The sequence below is a fragment of the Pyrus communis genome, chromosome 6 (genome assembly GCF_041283825.1).
Source record: "Pyrus communis isolate YQ-2024b chromosome 6, ASM4128382v1, whole genome shotgun sequence".
NCBI lineage: Eukaryota > Viridiplantae > Streptophyta > Magnoliopsida > Rosales > Rosaceae > Pyrus > Pyrus communis.
The window spans coordinates 18111092-18131306 of record NC_142570.1 but is presented as its reverse complement, the minus strand read 5'-3'; the positions used below and the strand labels follow the sequence as shown (position 1 = coordinate 18131306).

Sequence of the window (20215 nt, the reverse complement as noted above, 5' to 3'; positions counted from 1 at the left end):
TTTGGAAACAAAAAGGATAGGACTTTATCAGAAGGATGTGCAAGGCGTCGGTGCCAAAGTTGTTGTTCTTGAATCTGGTTTGAGGTGACTTGAAAAGCCTTGGGAGTTTGAACATGCTTGAAAAGGTAGTAAAGGCCGTTTAGAAAAAAACCTTCACCAATCATCTTCTTGGTGGTGATATCCTGAAAAATCACAGTTTTTTTAGAGAAGATGGCAATACAGTTTAGTGAGTTTGTGATTTTTCCAACAGATAAAAGCTGAAAAGGGAATGAAGGAACATAGAGGGCCTCAGACTCGACATTACTAGAGATCAAATGTATTTTTCCTTTACCTACAACCATGGCACCCTTGCCATTAGCAACTGACACTTGGGATGGACATGAAAGTTTTTTAAAATCATACAGATTTGTGGACTTGTTGGTCATATGATCAGTGGCTCCTGAATCTATAATCCAATAATCATGCATATTACCTATTTTAAGAGCAGTTGAGAAGGATCGTAAGATACCTGGAATATCTTGTTGTGTCACGCCTTCTTTCCCAGCCAAAAAACCAGCAAACTGCCCAAGTAGAGCAGCTGGTTTGTTGTCAACCTGACTGGTTGATCCTTCATTCTCCCCACCACCTTGTTTCTTGTCGAGAAGGGCAGCAAATTCATTTATCAGCATGGCCGGATTAGAGGTGAACATCTGTGCTTCCTCGGAATGAGAGGTCATGGTATGATTTGCCTTGGGTGATGGGTTGTGTGCTCCTCTAGTGAAGCTCTTGTTGCTGTCCCTCGAATGCTTGGGCCTTAGTTCAGGATGGAGAATCCAGCAATGATCTCGTGTATGTCCACCAGTATCACAATAGCTACACTTCACAGTAGGTTTCTTTCTTTTATATCTCCTCTCTTCACTAGCCCTGTGGTTTGAGAAATATACCCTAGATTCTGGTATATTTGACTTTAATTCCACAGTCATGATTTTTCTGCGAGTTTCTTCCCTTTGGATAGTGGCACACACACTTGAGAAGGAAGGAAGTTCAGGATTCATGAGAACATGACTCCTGAGATCTTCGTATTCAGAGCTCAAACTTGCTAGAAGCTGAAAGATTTTATGTTCCTCAGCTCTCTTGATCAGCACGGCAGCATCAATGGTGTGTGGCCGATAAACATTCAACTCATTCCACATGGTGGTCAACTTGCCAAGATGATGCACAAATGAGTTCCCTTCCTGTTGTAGACTAGCAATATCCTTCTTTAGCTGGAACACTCGAGCTGCGTTATTCTGATTCCCATACATCTCTTTGAGGTTTTTCCAGAAAACCTATGAAGATTCCGCATAACTGAAGATTTCTGCAATCTTTCGATCCATAGAATTGAGCAGCCATGACATGACCAGCTGGTCCTTGCACAGCCAATCATTGTAATCTGATGAGGACACATCAGGTGCTGGAATCATGCCATTAACATAACCAAGCTTCGATCGTCCTCCTAACGCAAGGGAGATAGTTGAACTCATTTAGTAGGACCGAACTGAGACGTTGATTTGGATTGATATCAACGTCTAGATGAGATGAAGAAGACGCAGCATGCGAGTTTACTTCTTCGCCATGCACGGAGCTCCATTCAGCCATGATAGAGAAGAAGGGGAAACAGGAAGACAGTACTCAGAAGCAGGTCGATAGAGATCACTGCTCTGATACCATATTGAATTTTGAATGTCTATTATTATTATATCGAAACAAGGTACAAGGAAAGCTCATATATATGAGCGGAAGAAAGGGAAAAAAACAGAAGAGGAAATCAAGGAACAACACTTCCTTGATTTATGCTTTACCAGCAACTAAAGGTGAGGACAATCAGCTAACAACTAAAGCAAGGCAGAAAATCCCTTGAATTAGTGAGAATGACAACTATGACAGCCATACACAACCATGACAACCATACTTATTTGTTAGACTGCAACGTACCATACATACACCCATGCTTGCCGACTAGGGTTTAGGATTAACTTAGACTAACCCTAGAACTTCTTCCAATAGAATACAAGTCAACAAGAGAAAGAGAGAGTTTCTTTATTCTAATGGAAAAACTTTCCTTTTTCTTCTTTTTTTTTTTAATACTCCAGACTAGGCTAAGAAAAAGGAAACAGTTTAAACTAGGGATGAAGCAGGATGAAACTGAAAACTTAATCAACCAAAATAATCCCCCATTTGCACTAACAAAAACCTTAATTAGGCTTTGTTTGATGTATAGTGAGATTAGAAGAGATACTTTTTTCATGTCTAATATATCTTTTACCTTCAACTTGTACAAGATTTGAAAATTGCATCCATTTTTCATTTAAGGTATTATGAATATAAAGAGTTATCCAATTCAAGTCAATCATAAAACGTCAAACAAGACCTACGACACTTGAACAGCGATTACAATGAACTTCAAGGCTGAGAAATATATACAATTGAAAATAACTCATCCACTCTTTTTTTCTCTCAAATCTAAGTGGCATTCTTATATTGGAGATTACACTAGCTCTATTGCAATCTAAGGCATGGGAATGAAGTCGTTTTCCATTATTTTATAGTTACGAACGTAACATAATTTTCCATACAAAATTCATAACTTAGCAACCGAACATATATTGCAGCACAAAGATACATTACACTCATGTTCTAATCTTTGAGTCATTATCTTGACTATTTTTGTTGTTTTGGGAATGTACCATAATGACAAATGTTCTGCGGTGGTAACTTAAATCTGTCCGCCCATTTCCACTTTGTGTAAACCTTGATCCCTTCGTGTAAACTTTTGTGAAAACCTTTGGAAATGTAGCATAACGACTATTTTTGTTGTTTTTGTTGTTTATACAAGCATATGCTCAAACATCCATAGATTTCCATTTTGTGTAAACCTTGATCCCTTCAATAACGCATGGGATTAATAATATTCAATTTATAGAATGATTATTTGGTCTTAGAATGTGTGACAAAATCAAGCTAGCTAGGCTACAGGTGTCATTTTAACCCAAAAAAAAAAAAAAAAAAAAAAAAAAAAAAAAAAAAAAAAAAAAAAAAAAAAAAAAGAAGAGGAGATCTGTTTGATCAATGATCCATATCGATTATAGAGAAAAATATATTTTTTTCCTTATATAATGCACAATTTAATATGCTGCCACTGTCATCTTCTATCTATGCAACCTCTTTGCAATAATCTCCCACCATAAAAAGGCCACAAGCCTTTGCATCCATTGTGCCACACTCTCGCCCTCTTTACATATATAGTTGACAAACATTTTTGGCCTGAACCAGAACAAGAAAATTAGTGTCGTTAACTAGTACAATGAGGGATAGTACTACCCTCCCAGATACACAGGGAAAAATCACCCTCCCAGATGCATGGGACTACAAAGGCCGCCCAGCTGAGCGGTCAAAAACTGGCGGCTGGACGGCGGCCACCATGATTCTAGGTATAACTAGCTACCCACCCTGCCTATGTTTATGTGCTCCCTTCACTCAATTGCTTCTTGCACACACAGTGCTGGTTTTGATATTTATTTATAAAAATTCTCAGGTGGAGAGGCATGTGAGAGGCTAACAACGCTAGGAATTGCTGTGAACTTGGTGACTTATTTGACGGGCACCATGCACTTGGGCAGTGCTACCTCGGCCAATACCGTCACCAACTTTCTTGGAACTTCCTTTATGCTCTGCTTGCTCGGCGGTTTTGTGGCAGACACCTTTCTTGGCAGGTAATTAGTTTTCAATTGGCTTCCCATTTTGAATTTGGATTTGCCAATACCATAACCAATGTCCGCTCATTCTTGGTGTATGTTCGCTTTGAATTTACTAACAAAAAATCATTCATGATTTCTCTTCTTATTGAGAAAAGTGTAATACTAAAGGATCTCATTTATATTAGATTTAGATGTTAATTAATTATAATATAATTTGAAAAACTTCTCTTACATTACTTTTCAAATCTCGGCAGGTACCTGACAATAGCAATATTTGCCACCATCCAAGCAATGGTAAGGCTTCTAATTCACCATTGGCATTGAGAAGTGACTCTCACCCAAAATAAATACAAAATCAATTCATTTCTAGGTGTATTTCTAATTACGTATCTTATACCATTGATGAAGTCCATTAATTGCTCTTTTGTGTAAGCACACACATAATTCCACCGTACTTGTTTTAGTGTTGTTTTTTCTTTTTTCTTTCTTAATTTCTTGTTCTGGTTAATAGGGTGTGACAATATTGACCATCTCAACCACAGTCCCCAGCCTCCAACCCCCCAAATGCACCGCTGGAACCGGCTTGCAGTGCCTACCGGCCAGTGGAAAGCAGCTGACGGTCCTCTACACAGCCCTCTACCTCACCGCCCTCGGCACCGGAGGCCTAAAATCGAGCGTTTCAGGGTTCGGCTCTGACCAGTTCGACGAATCGGACAAACAAGAAAGAAAACAAATGACGAACTTTTTTAACTGGTTCTTCTTCTTCATAAGCATAGGCTCACTCGCTGCAGTCACAGTTCTTGTTTACATCCAAGACAACTTGGGGAGGCAATGGGGATATGGAATCTGTGTCTGTGCAATTGTGCTTGGCCTCATTGTGTTCTTGTCAGGCACACGACGGTACCGTTTTAAGAAACTTGTGGGCAGCCCTCTGACGCAAATTGCAGTAGTGTTTGTGAACGCGTGGAAGAAGAGGAATGTGGAACTGCCGTTGGACTTGACTTTGTTGTACAACGTTGGTGACATAGATGATGGACTAACGGAGAAGAAGAAGCAAATGTTGCCTCATAGCAAGCAGTTCCGGTTAGTGTTATCAACCCTAATTCTTATGTATCTATCTCAGTTAACTACTTTAATTGCATCAACTGTTTTTTAACTAATTCATCACATCCTTTGCTTACAAAATAATGTGTTTATATGACTTCTCAAAAGAAAATACGATTAAAGTGAACTCAAATTTAAATTATCTAACATTGTTAATTTATTTGATGAATAAAATTTCATAATTTCTTTTTGCGTCTTACAAGCTTTGAATTAATTAACAACATATATAACCACATAACACATTAGAAAGTCGAATTAACAATCTGTCTAACCATATAATACGTTGAAAAGTTTAACAATATTACATATAAAATTATTCCAGAGTGGAATTTACATGAAGTCTGTGGTGTTTATCGATTATCCAAATGTGAAATTAAACTTATTTGCGCATCAAGCATTATTGACGAGTCAATTATTTAGGTTAGCTCTTAGCTGCCAATACTAAAGACTTGAAATAGTTATTGAAGAAAATATTTAAAATTATTTCAACCTAAAATACTACAAAGAGTGGTGTTCGTGTACTTTGTCCCTAAACTAGTTAGGAGATGTGACAATTGCAAAGGGGCTTATCCTCTCTTTTCTTTTTGGATAATTACATGCACCAACCAATACGCAACATTAATTATCCAATCCGTGAATAGATATTTGAAATAGATTAGGATACGAGGAGACCTAGTTTTTGAAAGAATGAAATGATAAAAAAAAATATAGACAGTTTGGATCGCTAAAAAATTACATAATAAATCTTCCAAAATGAGTGTCAAATCTAAAAATGAGTGTCAGATATCCTAACCCATTTGATATAAGATTCTTGGCTATCGGCCTGCAGCGAGAGAACCTGGCCATGAAATAGACAGCTAACTGACTTTTGTTTGAGAACTCATGCCAATTTATGGAATACTTATCAACTAATTATATATGTATCACTAGATGTATATACCCATTCAACCAAACTTATCTTTGCTATTATTCCTATGTAACAATTTGTCCATTCATGCAATTATCGGGAGATGAATTAAGTCTTCCTCATTTGAAAAGGAGTACAGATCCTCTTCGGATCTAAAAAAACGGAGCCTAAAGATCAAATAATCTGGGCCGTTGAAATTTGATCCAACGCTACAAATAAGGGGTCCCTTTAAAACTTATAATAACTGTAACCGTTAGATCAAATTTTAACAGTCCGAATCATTTAATCCTTAGGCTCCTTTTTTTTTAGATCTGGAGTGGATCTGTACTCAATCAAAAGCATATCACGAGGGACGGGGCCAGTCTGTCCTGCATGAAATTCAATCAATCCTCACGCTATTTGTCTTTTGGAGTTCGGTTCTAGTTATCGCCTTCCCCAGTAATCCAAAACCAAAAGTCATCATGTTTCCCAACTCCATCGGTCACGGACATATTTCCTTTTCTTATATATTCCACTACCTCCTTCTATCCCTGATTTGCGTTGTTCCCTTCGCATTCCATCACACACTATTATCATTTGAAAAATCTTTTCTTGGCACAAGAGAACAACTCCCAAAACTATAAAAATAAAATAAAATAAAAGAAATGATGATGTGACTCACAAAACTTCCCTTGTGCTTGTTCACATGACTATGTTCTTACATTTGTGTTATTATTTGGAACAAATTTCTTTTTTTGGCCCATACTCCACCTAGAAAGATGTTCAACCTTAACTTGATCACACATGTGCAACGTAAAACTACATAAAATGAAAATAGGTAAACTAATTAAGAAAAAGTTAAATAGAACGTTCATGTAACGTGATAAATCTAATAATATGAAGAAAGAAAAAAACTTATAATACATGTCACGTTTTAATGAGACTCGATTAATTTATAACTCAACCTTTCATGTAACAAGAAATTTTCCATGAATATTTTTCTTAAACTAATGAAGATCTATATATGTTTAAATAAAATATCGTTCACTACACCATTGATGGGAACTATTTATTACATGCATACAAACGATGCTACCATGAAGTTGTACATTTGGCTGATAAGAACATGTATTCGGGTTTAGGGTTTGTCAACAATTTGAATTAATTGGTTTCTTCTAGTGCAGTTTCTTGGATAAGGCAGCAATCAAGGACCCAAACATAGAAGGTGGTAAAACCACGATCGGAAACAAATGGAGTTTATCAACCCTAACCGATGTTGAAGAAGTAAAATTGGTCATCAGAATGTTACCAATCTGGGCCACTAACATAATTTTTTGGACAGTTTATGCCCAAATGACCACATTCTCAGTGTCCCAAGCAACCTCCATGGACCGCCACATCGGAAAATCGTCCCAAATCCCGCCGGCATCCCTCACTGCTTTCTTTGTAGGCAGCATTTTATTAACTGTCCCAGTTTACGACCGGATTATAGTCCCAGTTGCAAGAAAAGTACTAAACAACCCTCAAGGACTAACCCCGTTGCAACGCATAGGGGTTGGTTTGGTCTTCTCAACATTTGCCATGGTAGCAGCAGCACTCACAGAAGTGAAGCGTCTGAACGCCGCAAGATCACATGGGTTGACAGGCAATCCAACGGCTGAGATCCCACTGAGTGTTTTCTGGCTGGTCCCACAGTTCTTCTTTGTGGGGGCAGGAGAAGCCTTCACGTACATTGGGCAGCTGGACTTCTTCCTTAGGGAGTGCCCGAAAGGAATGAAAACAATGAGCACAGGGCTGTTTCTGAGCACCCTCTCGTTAGGGTTTTTCGTGAGCTCACTGTTGGTGAGTATAGTGCACAATGTGACAGGGGACACAAACCCATGGCTGGCAGACAATCTCAACCAAGGAAAGCTTTATGATTTCTATTGGCTATTGGCACTTCTGAGTGCTTTGAATTTGGTTGTCTATTTGTTTTGTGCCAATTGGTATGTCTACAAGGACAAAAGACTTGCTGAGGAGGGCATAGAATTGGAGGAAGTAGAGATTTGTGTCCATTAATATGGTATATTTTTCAATTTGCTTCCCTATCTTGTGTTCTTTTTTTTGTTACATAAGCTTGTAACTAATCTTGTATGCATAAAAGATAAAGGAATGAAGAATCATTAAAGCTCGTTAATCATCATCGGATCCACACGTTTTTATAATTTTACTTTGGTTATGTTTTAGAATGTAATAATGCGTGTACTTAAATAATTTATTGACCGTCTGTCTAATAGTTGCTGCTCCAATCCACATGTATATGAGATTGATCTCTGTTGGAGCATCTTCAGACCTGGTTTGATACTGAGGCGATTCTGAAAAAAGCTGGTATCAAAAAAAGCTGAGAGCTGTTTTTGTGTTTGGTAAACATTCAGTTTCAGCTTTTTTTCACAGTTTTGGGTGAAAAAAAGCCAAAAACAAGAAGCTGCAAAACCCAGCTTTGAAAAATCGGCTTTTTTTCACATCTGTTTTACATAAAAGTTTACCAAACACTATAATACTATTTTTTTTTTTTTTTCAAAAGCACTTTTACAAAAAAGTTTACCAAACACTCTCCTGCTTTATTTCACAGCCGCTTATTCTCACAGCACAACAGAATCAGGTTTTTTTCAAAGCACAGCAATACCAAACCAGCCCTCAATCGGAGGTATATATGGAGATGTATACCAATGCCGGCTTTGAGGGAGAGCAATAGGAGCATTGCACAGGTCCCCCGAGATTTTCGCACCCAGATATATTATATAATATATAATTTGTTCAACAACAAACAATTAGAAGATAGTATGGTAAGAAAAAGAATATTGGATTGTTTCTCTCTCATAAGTCCATAGCTCATAATACTGGTCCCCAAATAAATGAGATCATTCAATTACTTGAATTGAAGCGTTAACAATTAAATTCATATAACATTTAAGTATATTATAATACGATTTTTTATTGAATTGGCTCTTCGAAAAATATTAGCTTCTTAAAACATCATGTTAATAAGAATCGTATTTAAAATTTTCTTACAGAGCTTTCAAATTCTCAAGGACAGCTATGATGTATAACTCATATACATCATTTGTTCACAGGAAAGTTTTTTAATAGGCAATTTTAAAGGGATATAAAATATCCATCTTAACATGAAAATGTAAATGTAAATATTTCTATAAATTTACATCTTTTATCACATCTCCAGGAGAGGGGAAAAAACAATAATAGCTCTATGAGTTCAAGAAGAGGTGTCCAAATTCAAATTTACATCTGCTAATTGGAGTAAAAACCACATTTACATGACTAAATCTTCCTAAAATATAAATGAAATAAAATTTTACATTTTAAATTTGCGGCTCGCCATTGGAGACGCTTTTAAAAAGGTAGTCACGATGTGAGTAAAATATGATTGGGTTTATATTACAAATGGTCTCTAAAATTGACGCATACCATCAAAATGGTCCTTAAAATTGACAATCAATCAATCTAGTCCTTGAAAATAGGCATCGCAAATCAGTGTAGTCCTTCCGTCACAATTCTATCAAAAATTCTATTATGTACTGATATGGCACATAAATGGGTCCCACAAATCATTTTTTTAAATCACAAATGATCATTGAAATTGAAAATTGATCAACATAGTCCTAATGTGATTTAAATGGAATGACCATATTAATTTGTGACCCCTATTTCAGGGACCCTCTTGATCGCATGGATTAATTTCAAAGATCATTTGTGAAAAAAATTCTTACATCTTGTAGGTCTCATTTATGTGCCACATCAGCACGTAATAGAATTTTTGACATAATTAGAATCATATTGATTTGTGACACCTATTTCAGGAACTACATTCAACGATTTTCAATTTACAGAATCCATCTTGATGGTGTGATTCAATTTCTGAGACAATTTGTGGTATAAACCCTATATGATTTAAATGGCAGACTTCCAACCTGTGGTCGAATTAGAAAGTGGGAGAATGGAGCTGATTACTTTAGTTATAGAGCATTCACTTGGCCTCCATAATTAGATTTGGACCACATTATGCAAAAACCAGTGGCTAGATTTCAGTCTCAAGCATGGGATGAATCTTGTCCATTGGAATTTAGAGAATTTGAACCTCTAAATTTAATCGTTTATCCGAAAGCCCGGATCAGTCTCACAATAATTCAACTACTCCATTGTTCCAACTCGAGGGGCACCGTCTGTAGATTAACTTTAAAATGGAAATAATAATTTCAGCTGTTTTATCATATGACTCAAACTTAAAAAATAAAAATCTCTTAGATACAAGTTGATGCGTCCAGATATTAGAAGAATTTGTAGCCATAGTCCCTTTTTAATTCAATTGGTGTAATAGTCTCTTAATTAAAAATTCATGACCATTGATCCCTTAACTCATCCAAACGTGCAGCTATGGTTCTTTTTGTGAACTACCTAAAAACTTCTATCAAAATGAGTCACGTGTCATGCACGTGAGGCTGAATCAATGAGCAAATATGGAAAACCAAATGATAAAAATTATAGCAATAGTCCCTCAATTTTAACCGAATTGGAAAAATAGACCCCTAACTTTAACCCAATTAGAGTAATGATCCCTCAACTTTAATCCAATTATAGTAATGATTCTTCCAACATAACTCATTTTTACGAAATTTTGACAGAATTAACAAAAAGGACCATAGCTGAATGTTTTGATGAGTTGAGGACCTATTACTCCGACCAGGTTAAAGTTAGAGGACAATTACTACAATATTCTCAGATATATAAGACTAGGATTGAGTTTATTCGGAATCGAGTTCAACGCGAAGATGGTCCTAGCAAGAGCACTACTTGTATAATAATGGGCAGCCCAAAGCTATTACATTACGGAATGGTGATAGAATTACATTTTTCTTTTTATTTCCAAGAAAATACAATTAAATATGAAAATGCTCAACCGATGGTTGGCACCAATACAAAGAAAACAAAAACTACAACATGTGACAGATGAGAAGAGGGAGGGAGAGGGATTAGACAAGTAAGCTAATATCCCATGACACTGAATGATAACATTACAAGGATATATATAAGACTACAATCTAACCATCAACATACAGCCGAATGAAAAGGGAATTCTTCGCTTAAATGCCCGAATGCTATCAATCTCCTGACCGCTCTTGAACAAATACACCGAATCAGGAAATGCCAAAGCTATAACGCTCGCAGTTTCGACTGTGACCATCTCAAGGCAATTTATGTTTCCTGCATTATAAGAAAGTTTACACATAAAAAAGTCTCAACGTTTCTAGTGAACGAGTTTAGTAGAGTTAAATCATATATCTACGCATATGGAGACGTTTGTGGATATTGCAGTTTTTAAGAATGTATCAAACATGGTTTTGTAGACAGTAAGCACCTAGCTGAATTTTAATCAGGACCCTTCTGTTTGCTCATCAAGGCCTTCATTAAATTCACCAAAAATGTCTGGGCATTCATCCCATTTTCCCTGCTTCCGTGTTTCCCAATAGCCACCAACATAGCGGAAAGGTTCATCTTCACCTTCTCTCTCGAACCACCTGGGTTTCCACCCGTTTTCTTGTAGTTTCCTCGCCTGTGCATTGAGAGTTTCAAGGATTATCACCAGCATTAATAGTAATAAAGAAATACTTCAGTTAAATCAAATGCCGTCTGCTTGTAAACATATTTATTGGAAACTATAATACACTGGAAGTATTCCTAAAGATCTGTATGTTTGAATGCATCAAATAATTTTATGTATTTGCTCTTCAAATCTGTAAGGAACTCAATAATATATTGTGAAAGCGTAAGAGGAGTAAACGGGGCAAGAGTAAAGACATGCATTTTTTCTCATGTTGGAACTGGGTGAAGTTGCTGAAGTCGCTTGCAATGCAACCAATTCCAAAACTGACCAAAGAGTCGTAACTTCTTATATATCAGCAATATAATTTTTCCAACCGTCCAACATAAAAGTTATTTCATTGACACAGTTGACTCTAATTTGGCAAGTGACTTGGTCTCTAGTATGGATTATTCATCATTTGGTATGATCATAGTATGAATTTTAACTTTGATCGCATGAAGTATAGGCCTAATAAATATTCTGATTGGGAAGATCATAGAAAACCATAATCCATGACCAAGGAAAACAATATGAATCTCGGATTACCTTCTACACGTGAAACCTAGAATCAGTGAAAAGAAAATCAGCTGATGAGGCTGGCATGGATGTCTATGTGCGTGCGTGTGTGTGTGTGTGTGTGACCAAAAGATACAGAAAGAAGTCAATATTACCATTCTTTGCCTTTTTTCCAGCCGCTGTTTCTCTGCATTTGCCTTTTCGTACTCTCCATTCTCCAGATGCCGTTGGTCTGGCCTGAGCCTGGAATCGGTGGTTGGGAGCTTCTCCTTAATTCGTGATCAAATACCCAGGATCAGACAAAGCTATACGAACCAATGAGAGATGCATAAGGGAAAAATAAGAATGCATATGAAACATTTGATGTATTACATCATGTCTACCTGCAGTCCAGGTGTTAGCTCATTCAGTGTCATTGCGAATGACGTTAAGTTGTATCGTGTGACATTAGGAGGTTTACTACTTTTCCACAACAACGAAGCATCTGAAGGATTTAACTTGCCACTCCCATCACCATTAACATAATGCATGCTTTCATCCCACTTCCCAAATAACGTAGCAACCTTTTTCCCCATGACATCTTCCACAAATCCATGGACCTATGTGGATGTAGAGTGTACAGTTGCAATTAATCCAGCAGCACAATGTCAGGCCAGTAAACAGCAATGATAGTGATTCAACATTCTCTACAACAACATAGAACCATCGTACTGGACAGAAAAAGAAATACGCCACTAACCTGGTGAGGATTTCGGTCAAGAATCGATTGCTCCTTGAACTTCAGTTTGCATGAATGCTGACGATTACCACGTATATGCATTGTACCATGGTGATCACAATACACTTTACCAAGAATTAGATTATATATGCTTGTTGTGACCTATTAGACAACGTAAAGATATTTAAGCACACTTGTAGTATACATAAAAAAACGTAACATAGAAATGCACACCTTGGTGGTTATATTACCCAAGAAAATGATTCTAACGATCTGTCAATTTAGAGCAAAAACACAATATGGTAATGCACACCTTGCTCCACTGGAAAATTTCACCATCGTCAAACTGCAAGCTCAGAACTCCAACAGGGTCAAGCTGAATTGATCGCCCCCAAAATTTTGTGCGGATATTGCTGTCAGCCCAGAACTTCCACCCTCTACCTTCACAATGGCAGGCAATGAGTGTTGGATGGTGACTAACCTGTATCAAGTAAAATTTTATTTAAATATTTTGGATTGAATAGGATAAATTTAGGAAAAAAGTAAACATTTATATAAAACCACCGTAAGAATATCAAGATAATAAATAGCCTTCGCATGCAAATATCACCCTCATTTTCACTTATCACACCCACGCTCATTTATTTTACTTCCCTTACCTTTTCGGAGAAGAAGCGAATTCCTTTATCAGGATAGTCAGCTTCATAAGTTTCCCCTAACAAGGGATTGAATGGTTTGCAGTGCCGCCCTACAGATGATGCATATCCAGAAACAGCAAATGCAGCAACATTTAGAACCCTTTGGAGACTGTTTCCCTAATAAGATAAGGGACCAAAAACGAACAATGTGAGATTTATCTAAAAAGTTATAATCTTTGAGGCACTACAAAATATTCTGGTGCACATTCCAGCCAAATAAAAACTTGATTTACTATTCTAATGCAAGAAATTGACTGATGGTCTATTCTTCCTGCAATCCTTCTAAAACTTACTAAACATCAGACTTTCAAACAAATATTTTCCACCAATATAACCACCAAAAGATTTACATTGTAAGACTAACAACAAATAAGTATGGGCAGTCATCAAGACAGACAATCTCCACAACAAACATGACATTAGGACTGCAATGTATAATGAGGAAAAAAGCCCACACTCCCCAACATTACCATTTTCCCATACTCATATGCACGGTCCAAAAGATACGAGTACTCCAAATCCTCACAGCACTTCTGAAGAGATGATATTGGCTCATTAAAGTACACAGGAAGGCATACTCGAGTGAGATCCTTTCCCACATTGTCTTTAATCATAGACCAAAGGCTGACCCCCTTCTCCTTCTCAACTGGAGTGGGAAGCTCTTTTCTCCTTTCAACGTGTGGGTATTTATAATCGTGAACTTCCTTCTCAGTTTGCTTCTCCTCACCTTTATTAGATTGACTTTGAGCGTCACTTTTCTTATTACTGTTAGTGACCACTCCTTTCATAGACCCACAACTAATGATGGGTTCAGTGAAATACTCTTGTGTATCATGAAATGGCATTTCGTCTTCATCTGACACTTCCTCGTGCTCTTGTTTCTCAATATCGTCAGATGACTCAGTTGTGCTGCACTCTAAAAGGCAAAACAGTATTAACACAATCATGAATGTTAAGAAGTGAAGAGAAAACAATGCTCTGAGATGGCAGAAATTTTGAATAATTAGGCATTCAGAGATAGTTCATTAGCAAAAGAAATTCTTTGAGACAAAGCGAGAATGGATAAAGATGTTTTTCCCGAGTCCTAAAAATAACAGCCACCTTGAATCAAATGAAAACAAGAAGCTCAAACCTAACCATCCAAATTGGTAATCAGTCAACATTAATTACAGAATATAGCTCTATTGGTTCAAATAAAACTATCTGTGTACAGAATCTACAGATAGATTATCAATTTACCATAATTTTTACATGCATCAACCAACGAGATCACTTGTAAACAATGTTACATCATGCACGGCAGGTTCTATTACAAACAGCTAGACTGTGACATGATTTCTGCAAACCGCTCTTTTTGCACGCATGCACACGTAGACTTATGCGCAATGTGTACATCCTCAGCGCAACTCTCATATTGAAAAGAGGTTTGCAAAACTTCTATTAAAGAATGGATCTTCAATGGATTAGCTTAAAACAAAATGGATTGCGTAGTTCATGTCTAACGTGTAATCAAGGGTCAAACTACATCTCATGGAGAGCTTTACTATAGGCCTGAAGAGATCAATTGTATACTTTCTTTGTTCGTTATACAAGGAAGGTGTATCGTATTCAAAAGTAGAAAATGAAAGAACGTATTAAAAAGTGGATAGGTAGCATAAGTTGGTTACCACTATATTTTCCTTGTCCCAAACTGGAAAACTCATGCTTCGTCAATTGGTATTCCCCATCATGAATTCCAGAGGCTTCAGCTTCATAATTGGCTGCCTGCACACGAAAAAGTATCAGGCATAATGATATTGCAAAAGCAGTATGCTTATCTATACTATTTATTAATAGAACACTCGTTGTCAACCAAATACACAGGGATAGATGATTTTAACCCTACACAGATAACTTACTTCAATTTAAGTATGTTATTACCATGGATAAATTTATCCAACAAAAGCAATAAATGAAAATAAAACAAAATATAAAAACCCCACTCTCTCACACTCTCATCAGCTTCTCTACTGAACTCATATCTCTCCCGAAAAAACTCTGCAACTGCTACCCACTTCTCTCACATTCTGCTCAAGTTCAACCGCTTCTTGATTCAAACCACCCAAAAATATATGCCAATTCGAAAAAGCAATTAAAATTAAAAAAAAGAAAGGTGAGGATAAATAGATCGGTGGTTCTCTCTTCTCGCTCTCAGAGTCAAAAACTTCCCTCGCATTCAAATCTGTAAATTTTGCAATAAACTTTGCAGATTCTCAAGCATTTATGTTTATCAACTTAGCTAATTATTTAACTTTATTGCAAGATGGCAATATCAATAAATGGCTTCATATGTACTTTAGAGGATGTTTGCATATTTTCATGTACGAATACAATTTTGAACTCCGAATCAATAATTTTCCCTGTGCTACCTTCAATTCTTCTAAAAGGAACAACCAGCCATCCTACCTTAGGTCTTTGACATTCCCTTTCAAAACTGAGGTTTTGTATGTTTTTGCTTAAGAGGAACAACCAGCAATCATCCACATGTACAATTAGTATTTTTTTTTTTTTTAGTTCAGTCACTTTTTTAAATTCAATGCTTTACCATTCATTAGGTACATGATTTTTGCTTCCTTTTTGTGTTTTTGAATTTTGGAGTGTATTTGGATATGGAATAAGTTGAGCGTTTAGTTATATTTTCAGTTATAGACCACAATTTTAAAATGCTTTCAAACTCCAATATGGACAAAAATTGAGTTTCACGACAAAAAATATAATCAAATTTAGTTGCACACACCTCACATGTGTGCCGGTTGCAAGTAACTTAAAGATGAGAGGGTAAGACAATAATGAACCATAACAAACCGTTTTAATACTTTGACATATATCGGACTGGCACACCAAACACCAGAAAGAATAAAACTATATCTATGAATGGAAACATACTGTAATGCTCAACAAATTATTCAAAGGAGAAATGACTACCACAAAACATCCAATGGCTCAAAGGAAAGTATAGAAATGGTAATGGTTAAAGGCCTTAAGCCCACAGACCACGTTAATTGGGAGCAGTTCATAAAAAACATACTCCAGTAAATTTGGAATGAATCTTGCTTCCATGTACTTGAGATTGGTTACGAATTAAAAGTGGTTATAAACTCGGTAAGCATATCCAAGTGTGCTAATTTAATCCTTATAAACGAATATTCTTGGTACTCTAGAGTATCTTATATTAGGAGGTTTGTAACCGTTATGATCCCACAGTATAGAATACCTTGGAGAATATTAGAAAATCCCGCTTACAAATCCACATATTAATGTGAAATATAGTAACCCTCTCCTGCCAGATTGTTGATTAAGACTATACATTCAGACACGATCTGCTTGCAAGAGACCATTACATATATATGCACCCAAAAGATGTGCAATTGATCTACCAAGGCAAGCTTTGCTGCTGATTGGTGGGTCCCACACTGGATCCAATTCAATCAACAGTTAGCCAACTGATGCTACATTTCTTCCTACCAGCAGTTGAGGACATGGAAATTATCAATTTTTGGACCACTAGACACAATAAATGAGTGCATCCATGACAAGCACCTGTTCGATGAGAGATATTTGGGAATGAAATTCCACTGACCATAAAAGTAAAGTACACTGTTTTAATTAGTTGAGATATAGATGTCACAATATATCAATAAAAGTAACTACAAAGTTCAAATCCGAACTCAAGATAGTGAGTACAAAGATAATTAATGAATGCAGTCCTAAAACAAAATTCTATCTTCATTTTTGTATTTTTGACCAAAATTCTATCTTCATTTAGAAGATCCAGAGTATCCAATACTCCGGAGCACCCTAAAATATTAGATCAAAGATTTGGTTCATTAGTTTCCGGATGGGACAAATTCGAACCAAACTAAGTTCCAACATCCAACCAGGAAGAAGATTTTTCATTACTTGAATTGTAGTTAGAGCTGTGAGAAAGTACGATTTGAAAAGATACATGGCTGACTAAAATTTAATTGTGACAAACACATCTCTTCAAGATATATTATGTGGAAGTGCAAAGCCTTCAATTAACATTCGAAAAGTGTGACAAAAACCAAGTAGTAGTTACCTCGAACTGCCTTAATGTGTCCAGTAAATTTGATCGTTCTTCACATAGAACCTTCAGCTGTCCATGTAATTGAGAGAATTCCGAGAGCATTATCTGCTCGCAATCCTGTACAACGCCCTCACCGGTTCCTTCTTCAAGCAGGCGCTTTTTCAGTCTTTCGGTTGATACAGATAAATCAGTTGGTACAAGAGAGAGGTTATCATTCAAGGATCTATGAGGAAAAAGACTCCGAGTTGAGACCAAAGCTTGTAGCCAAGCCGCCCGCTCGCTCTTTGAATTGGTCCTTAAATGAAGGGTATTTGTAGCAGTAAATATGTAAAACTTCCGATCGTCAGACTTGCTTTCTCTGAAGGATGAGATCTGCAATACAAATTAGAACAAAAATACAAATATATAGTCACTTCGGAAAACCAACAATACAAAAAGGCAATTGCCTTGTAAATCAAAAGGAAAATGAAAATCATCAATGCAGAAAACACCTTCAATCTGCAGACCACAAGGAAAAAAACACTCCCAAGTTTCTAAATTAACGACAACAACAAGGCATCGAAAGCGAGATCATTCGATGTCCTTCCAAAAAGCCGACCAGAAATTCTACCCAAAACCGGAAAACCCGCCTCGGTTCTAAGCTATCACTGTACAGAAAAATCAGGAGGATGGAATTTAAGCATATCCACCAGTAAAACTAAAACCTAGGTTTTGAAAAGGACTAAGAGGATGCTTTAAAACTTAAAACAAATCCACCTAATGGTCTCAAAAGTCTTCCCACAATGTAATCAAACCCATCGTTCAACCCGCTACTTTCCATTAAATAATAAAAACTCAACTTGTAAACTAAGCCCACACCAAGTCAAACGCAAACAAAAATACCCAGAAAAATTCACAGAATCCTTCCTACTTCCATTTTTCAGATCAAACACCGTCCCCACCGTCCGATCACTGTCTCCATTTTTGGGTGCTTCAAGTTACACCACGATGGGACGTGAGAAATTAAAATTTGGAGAAAGGGTTAAAAATTTAGCTTGAATCCAACGAATAAAAACCAGGGGTGATATGATCACAGGGTAATACCCAGGCCTGCAACGTACCCTATGACCCGCCCCCCTCCCCCAGCCCATTATCCACCTGCTGATGTGACCCACTCACACTAACATCCAGTTAAACTGTTATGAAATTGAAATTCACAAAACCCAGGACACGACGAACAATGCGGTGAACCGCCGGTCCACACCCGGTTCCCGCTCAGATAACAGTCAATGCTTCTCGCAGATTCAGAATCGAACCAAATTAAATATAATTAAAAAAATATAATTAATCATAAGGACCTGAGAATTGACAGAATGGAGAAAAGGTAACATTTTTGGTAAATTTTTTAATAAAGTTCCTGTCCATATTAGAGAGCGGTACTGAAATAGCGCCAAAATTGCTTCGGCGTCCGCGGTTGCAGCATTGCTGCTCTGCAACCAATCGCAGAGGAGAAAAAACGAGAAGGGAAACGGTGTCGTTTTTGGTACATACATTTACCTTGAGGTCGACGATTCCAACGTTTTTCAGGGGCTTGTTGCTCCGCCTTCCGGTCCCGCTGTCCATCCGGGAAAGTCGGTGAGTGGAGATCTCGCCAATGAGTCGAACGTCGTCGTTTGGGGTCAAGAGGCTCAGCGTTTCGGGTCGTCGTATCTTGGCGTAGGAGAGGACGCCGTTGCGGAGGAGGAACCACCTGGATCTCCACCCCTTGCTGTAATTCGTCCACTTGTGGAGGACTCCGGCGACGGTGGCCTCAGATCCCGATGCCCCGACCGCGGCATTGCCTTCAGATCCGACCTGCGCCGCGGCCAGACTCGCTGGAAGGCTCCGGGTCCGGGAGAGCGGCATGTCCGGCGACTGGTCACCGAGACCCGCCCTCTCGAGCGTGATGCAGCAGAGCGGGTGCATCTCTTTGACCCGCATTTTCGCGAACACAAACGAAACGACGTCGCGTTGCACGTAATTCGGAAAAGAGACGATTGGAAGCGATAATCGAGCTAATTCCCCATTTTTACGTGTTGAAGAAGTACCTGCAACGAAATGAGAGACTTGACTGATAAGAACAATGAATATATTTATACACACATATACATACACATACACAAATAATTATATCTATAGGTGTCGGGTACCATCAATCAAAATCTAAATTAAATATGAGCAGGGAAAATGCAGGCATGCATATGTCGATCATCGTCGTTTTTAAAAACTCTAAATTAAATTAGGCATCTGAGACTCAGAGTAGGAGAGAGAGAGCTGTTGTTTCTTTCTCTCTCTAGACTCTACATCTCTGGGTTGGAGACGAACCTGGGCGAGACTGGAGAGCTCTGAAACTGAGAGAGCTTCGGGGACAGAGAGAGTATGTGAGGAAGTTGGGTATTATTATGATCACCTAGACCGATCTGTTATCTTAACAGATGTTTATTGGTTATCTGATTAGTTATCGTCTCGATTTAAAATTTTGTTAATTTCATGTTATTTTGTATCGGATTAACGGATCGTGTCAGAAATTGTGAGGTATAGATCTAAAGAGCTTTTTTTTCTTTTTTCTTTTTTTTCCCTTCTTCTAATATTCATTTTAATTTGTGACTTCAAAGAAAAAAAAAAAATATATATATATATATATATATATATCGGTTTGGCTTGGATTGAAGGCAAAGTATTTTACATAGAAAATGTGAGCGAGGGGTTAGTTGTCGACGTTTGGTGGGTATACGTACACGATGAGAGAAGGGAAGTGGGTGTGAGACTGAAGTGTCTCTGAGTCTTGGGGGTGCAGTTAGTAATTAAGGGGTAGCAGAATGGTAATTTAATGC

The 20215-nt window shown here is 37.4% G+C and overlaps 2 protein-coding genes across 11 annotated transcripts; one reads left to right on the top strand and one right to left on the bottom strand.

Moving 5' to 3' along the window:
- Nucleotides 1-3159: 3159 nt before the first annotated feature.
- Nucleotides 3160-7888, top strand: LOC137711458 (protein NRT1/ PTR FAMILY 6.3). Its single transcript, XM_068450701.2, has 5 exons — nt 3160-3449; nt 3554-3731; nt 3971-4010; nt 4228-4799; nt 6891-7888. The coding sequence occupies exons 1-5, from the start codon at nt 3323-3325 to the stop codon at nt 7762-7764; spliced, it is 1791 nt and encodes a 596-aa protein (XP_068306802.2). The 5' UTR covers nt 3160-3322; the 3' UTR covers nt 7765-7888.
- Nucleotides 7889-10554: 2666 nt separating this feature from the next.
- LOC137710811 (oxysterol-binding protein-related protein 2A) lies at nt 10555-19893 on the bottom strand. 10 transcript variants are annotated; one of them, XM_088695843.1, is made up of 13 exons: nt 19707-19836; nt 18890-19429; nt 18260-18333; nt 17376-17735; nt 14944-15040; nt 13747-14192; nt 13238-13393; nt 12892-13059; nt 12600-12740; nt 12244-12459; nt 12016-12129; nt 11120-11314; nt 10555-10965 (listed from the first exon to the last, which is right to left on the bottom strand). In XM_088695843.1, exons 2-12 carry the CDS (start codon nt 19320-19322, stop codon nt 11135-11137), a joined length of 2385 nt encoding a protein of 794 aa, XP_088551969.1. In that variant the 5' UTR covers nt 19323-19429; nt 19707-19836; the 3' UTR covers nt 10555-10965; nt 11120-11134. The 10 variants fall into 10 exon arrangements, with proteins under 10 accessions (XP_088551969.1, XP_088551963.1, XP_068306045.2 ...); XM_088695837.1 differs by lacking the exon at nt 18260-18333 and having other exon boundaries at nt 12233-12459; nt 18900-19429; nt 19707-19893; XM_068449944.2 differs by lacking the exon at nt 18260-18333 and having other exon boundaries at nt 18900-19429; nt 19707-19893.
- Nucleotides 19894-20215: the final 322 nt, after the last annotated feature.

Coding starts and splice junctions, on each gene's coding strand:
- LOC137710811 (XM_088695843.1), bottom strand. CDS start 19,322: ATGCGGGTCAAAGAGATGCACCCGCTCTGCTGCATCACGCTCGAGAGG. Junction 13,394..13,746: donor CATATGAGTATGGGAAAATG/GTAATGTTGGGG, acceptor TTATCTTATTAG/GGAAACAGTCTCCAAAGGGT. Junction 13,060..13,237: donor TTCGCTTCTTCTCCGAAAAG/GTAAGGGAAGTA, acceptor TACTTGATACAG/GTTAGTCACCATCCAACACT.
- LOC137711458 (XM_068450701.2), top strand. CDS start 3,323: ATGAGGGATAGTACTACCCTCCCAGATACACAGGGAAAAATCACCCTC. Junction 3,450..3,553: donor GGCGGCCACCATGATTCTAG/GTATAACTAGCT, acceptor AAAAATTCTCAG/GTGGAGAGGCATGTGAGAGG. Junction 4,011..4,227: donor TTGCCACCATCCAAGCAATG/GTAAGGCTTCTA, acceptor TCTGGTTAATAG/GGTGTGACAATATTGACCAT.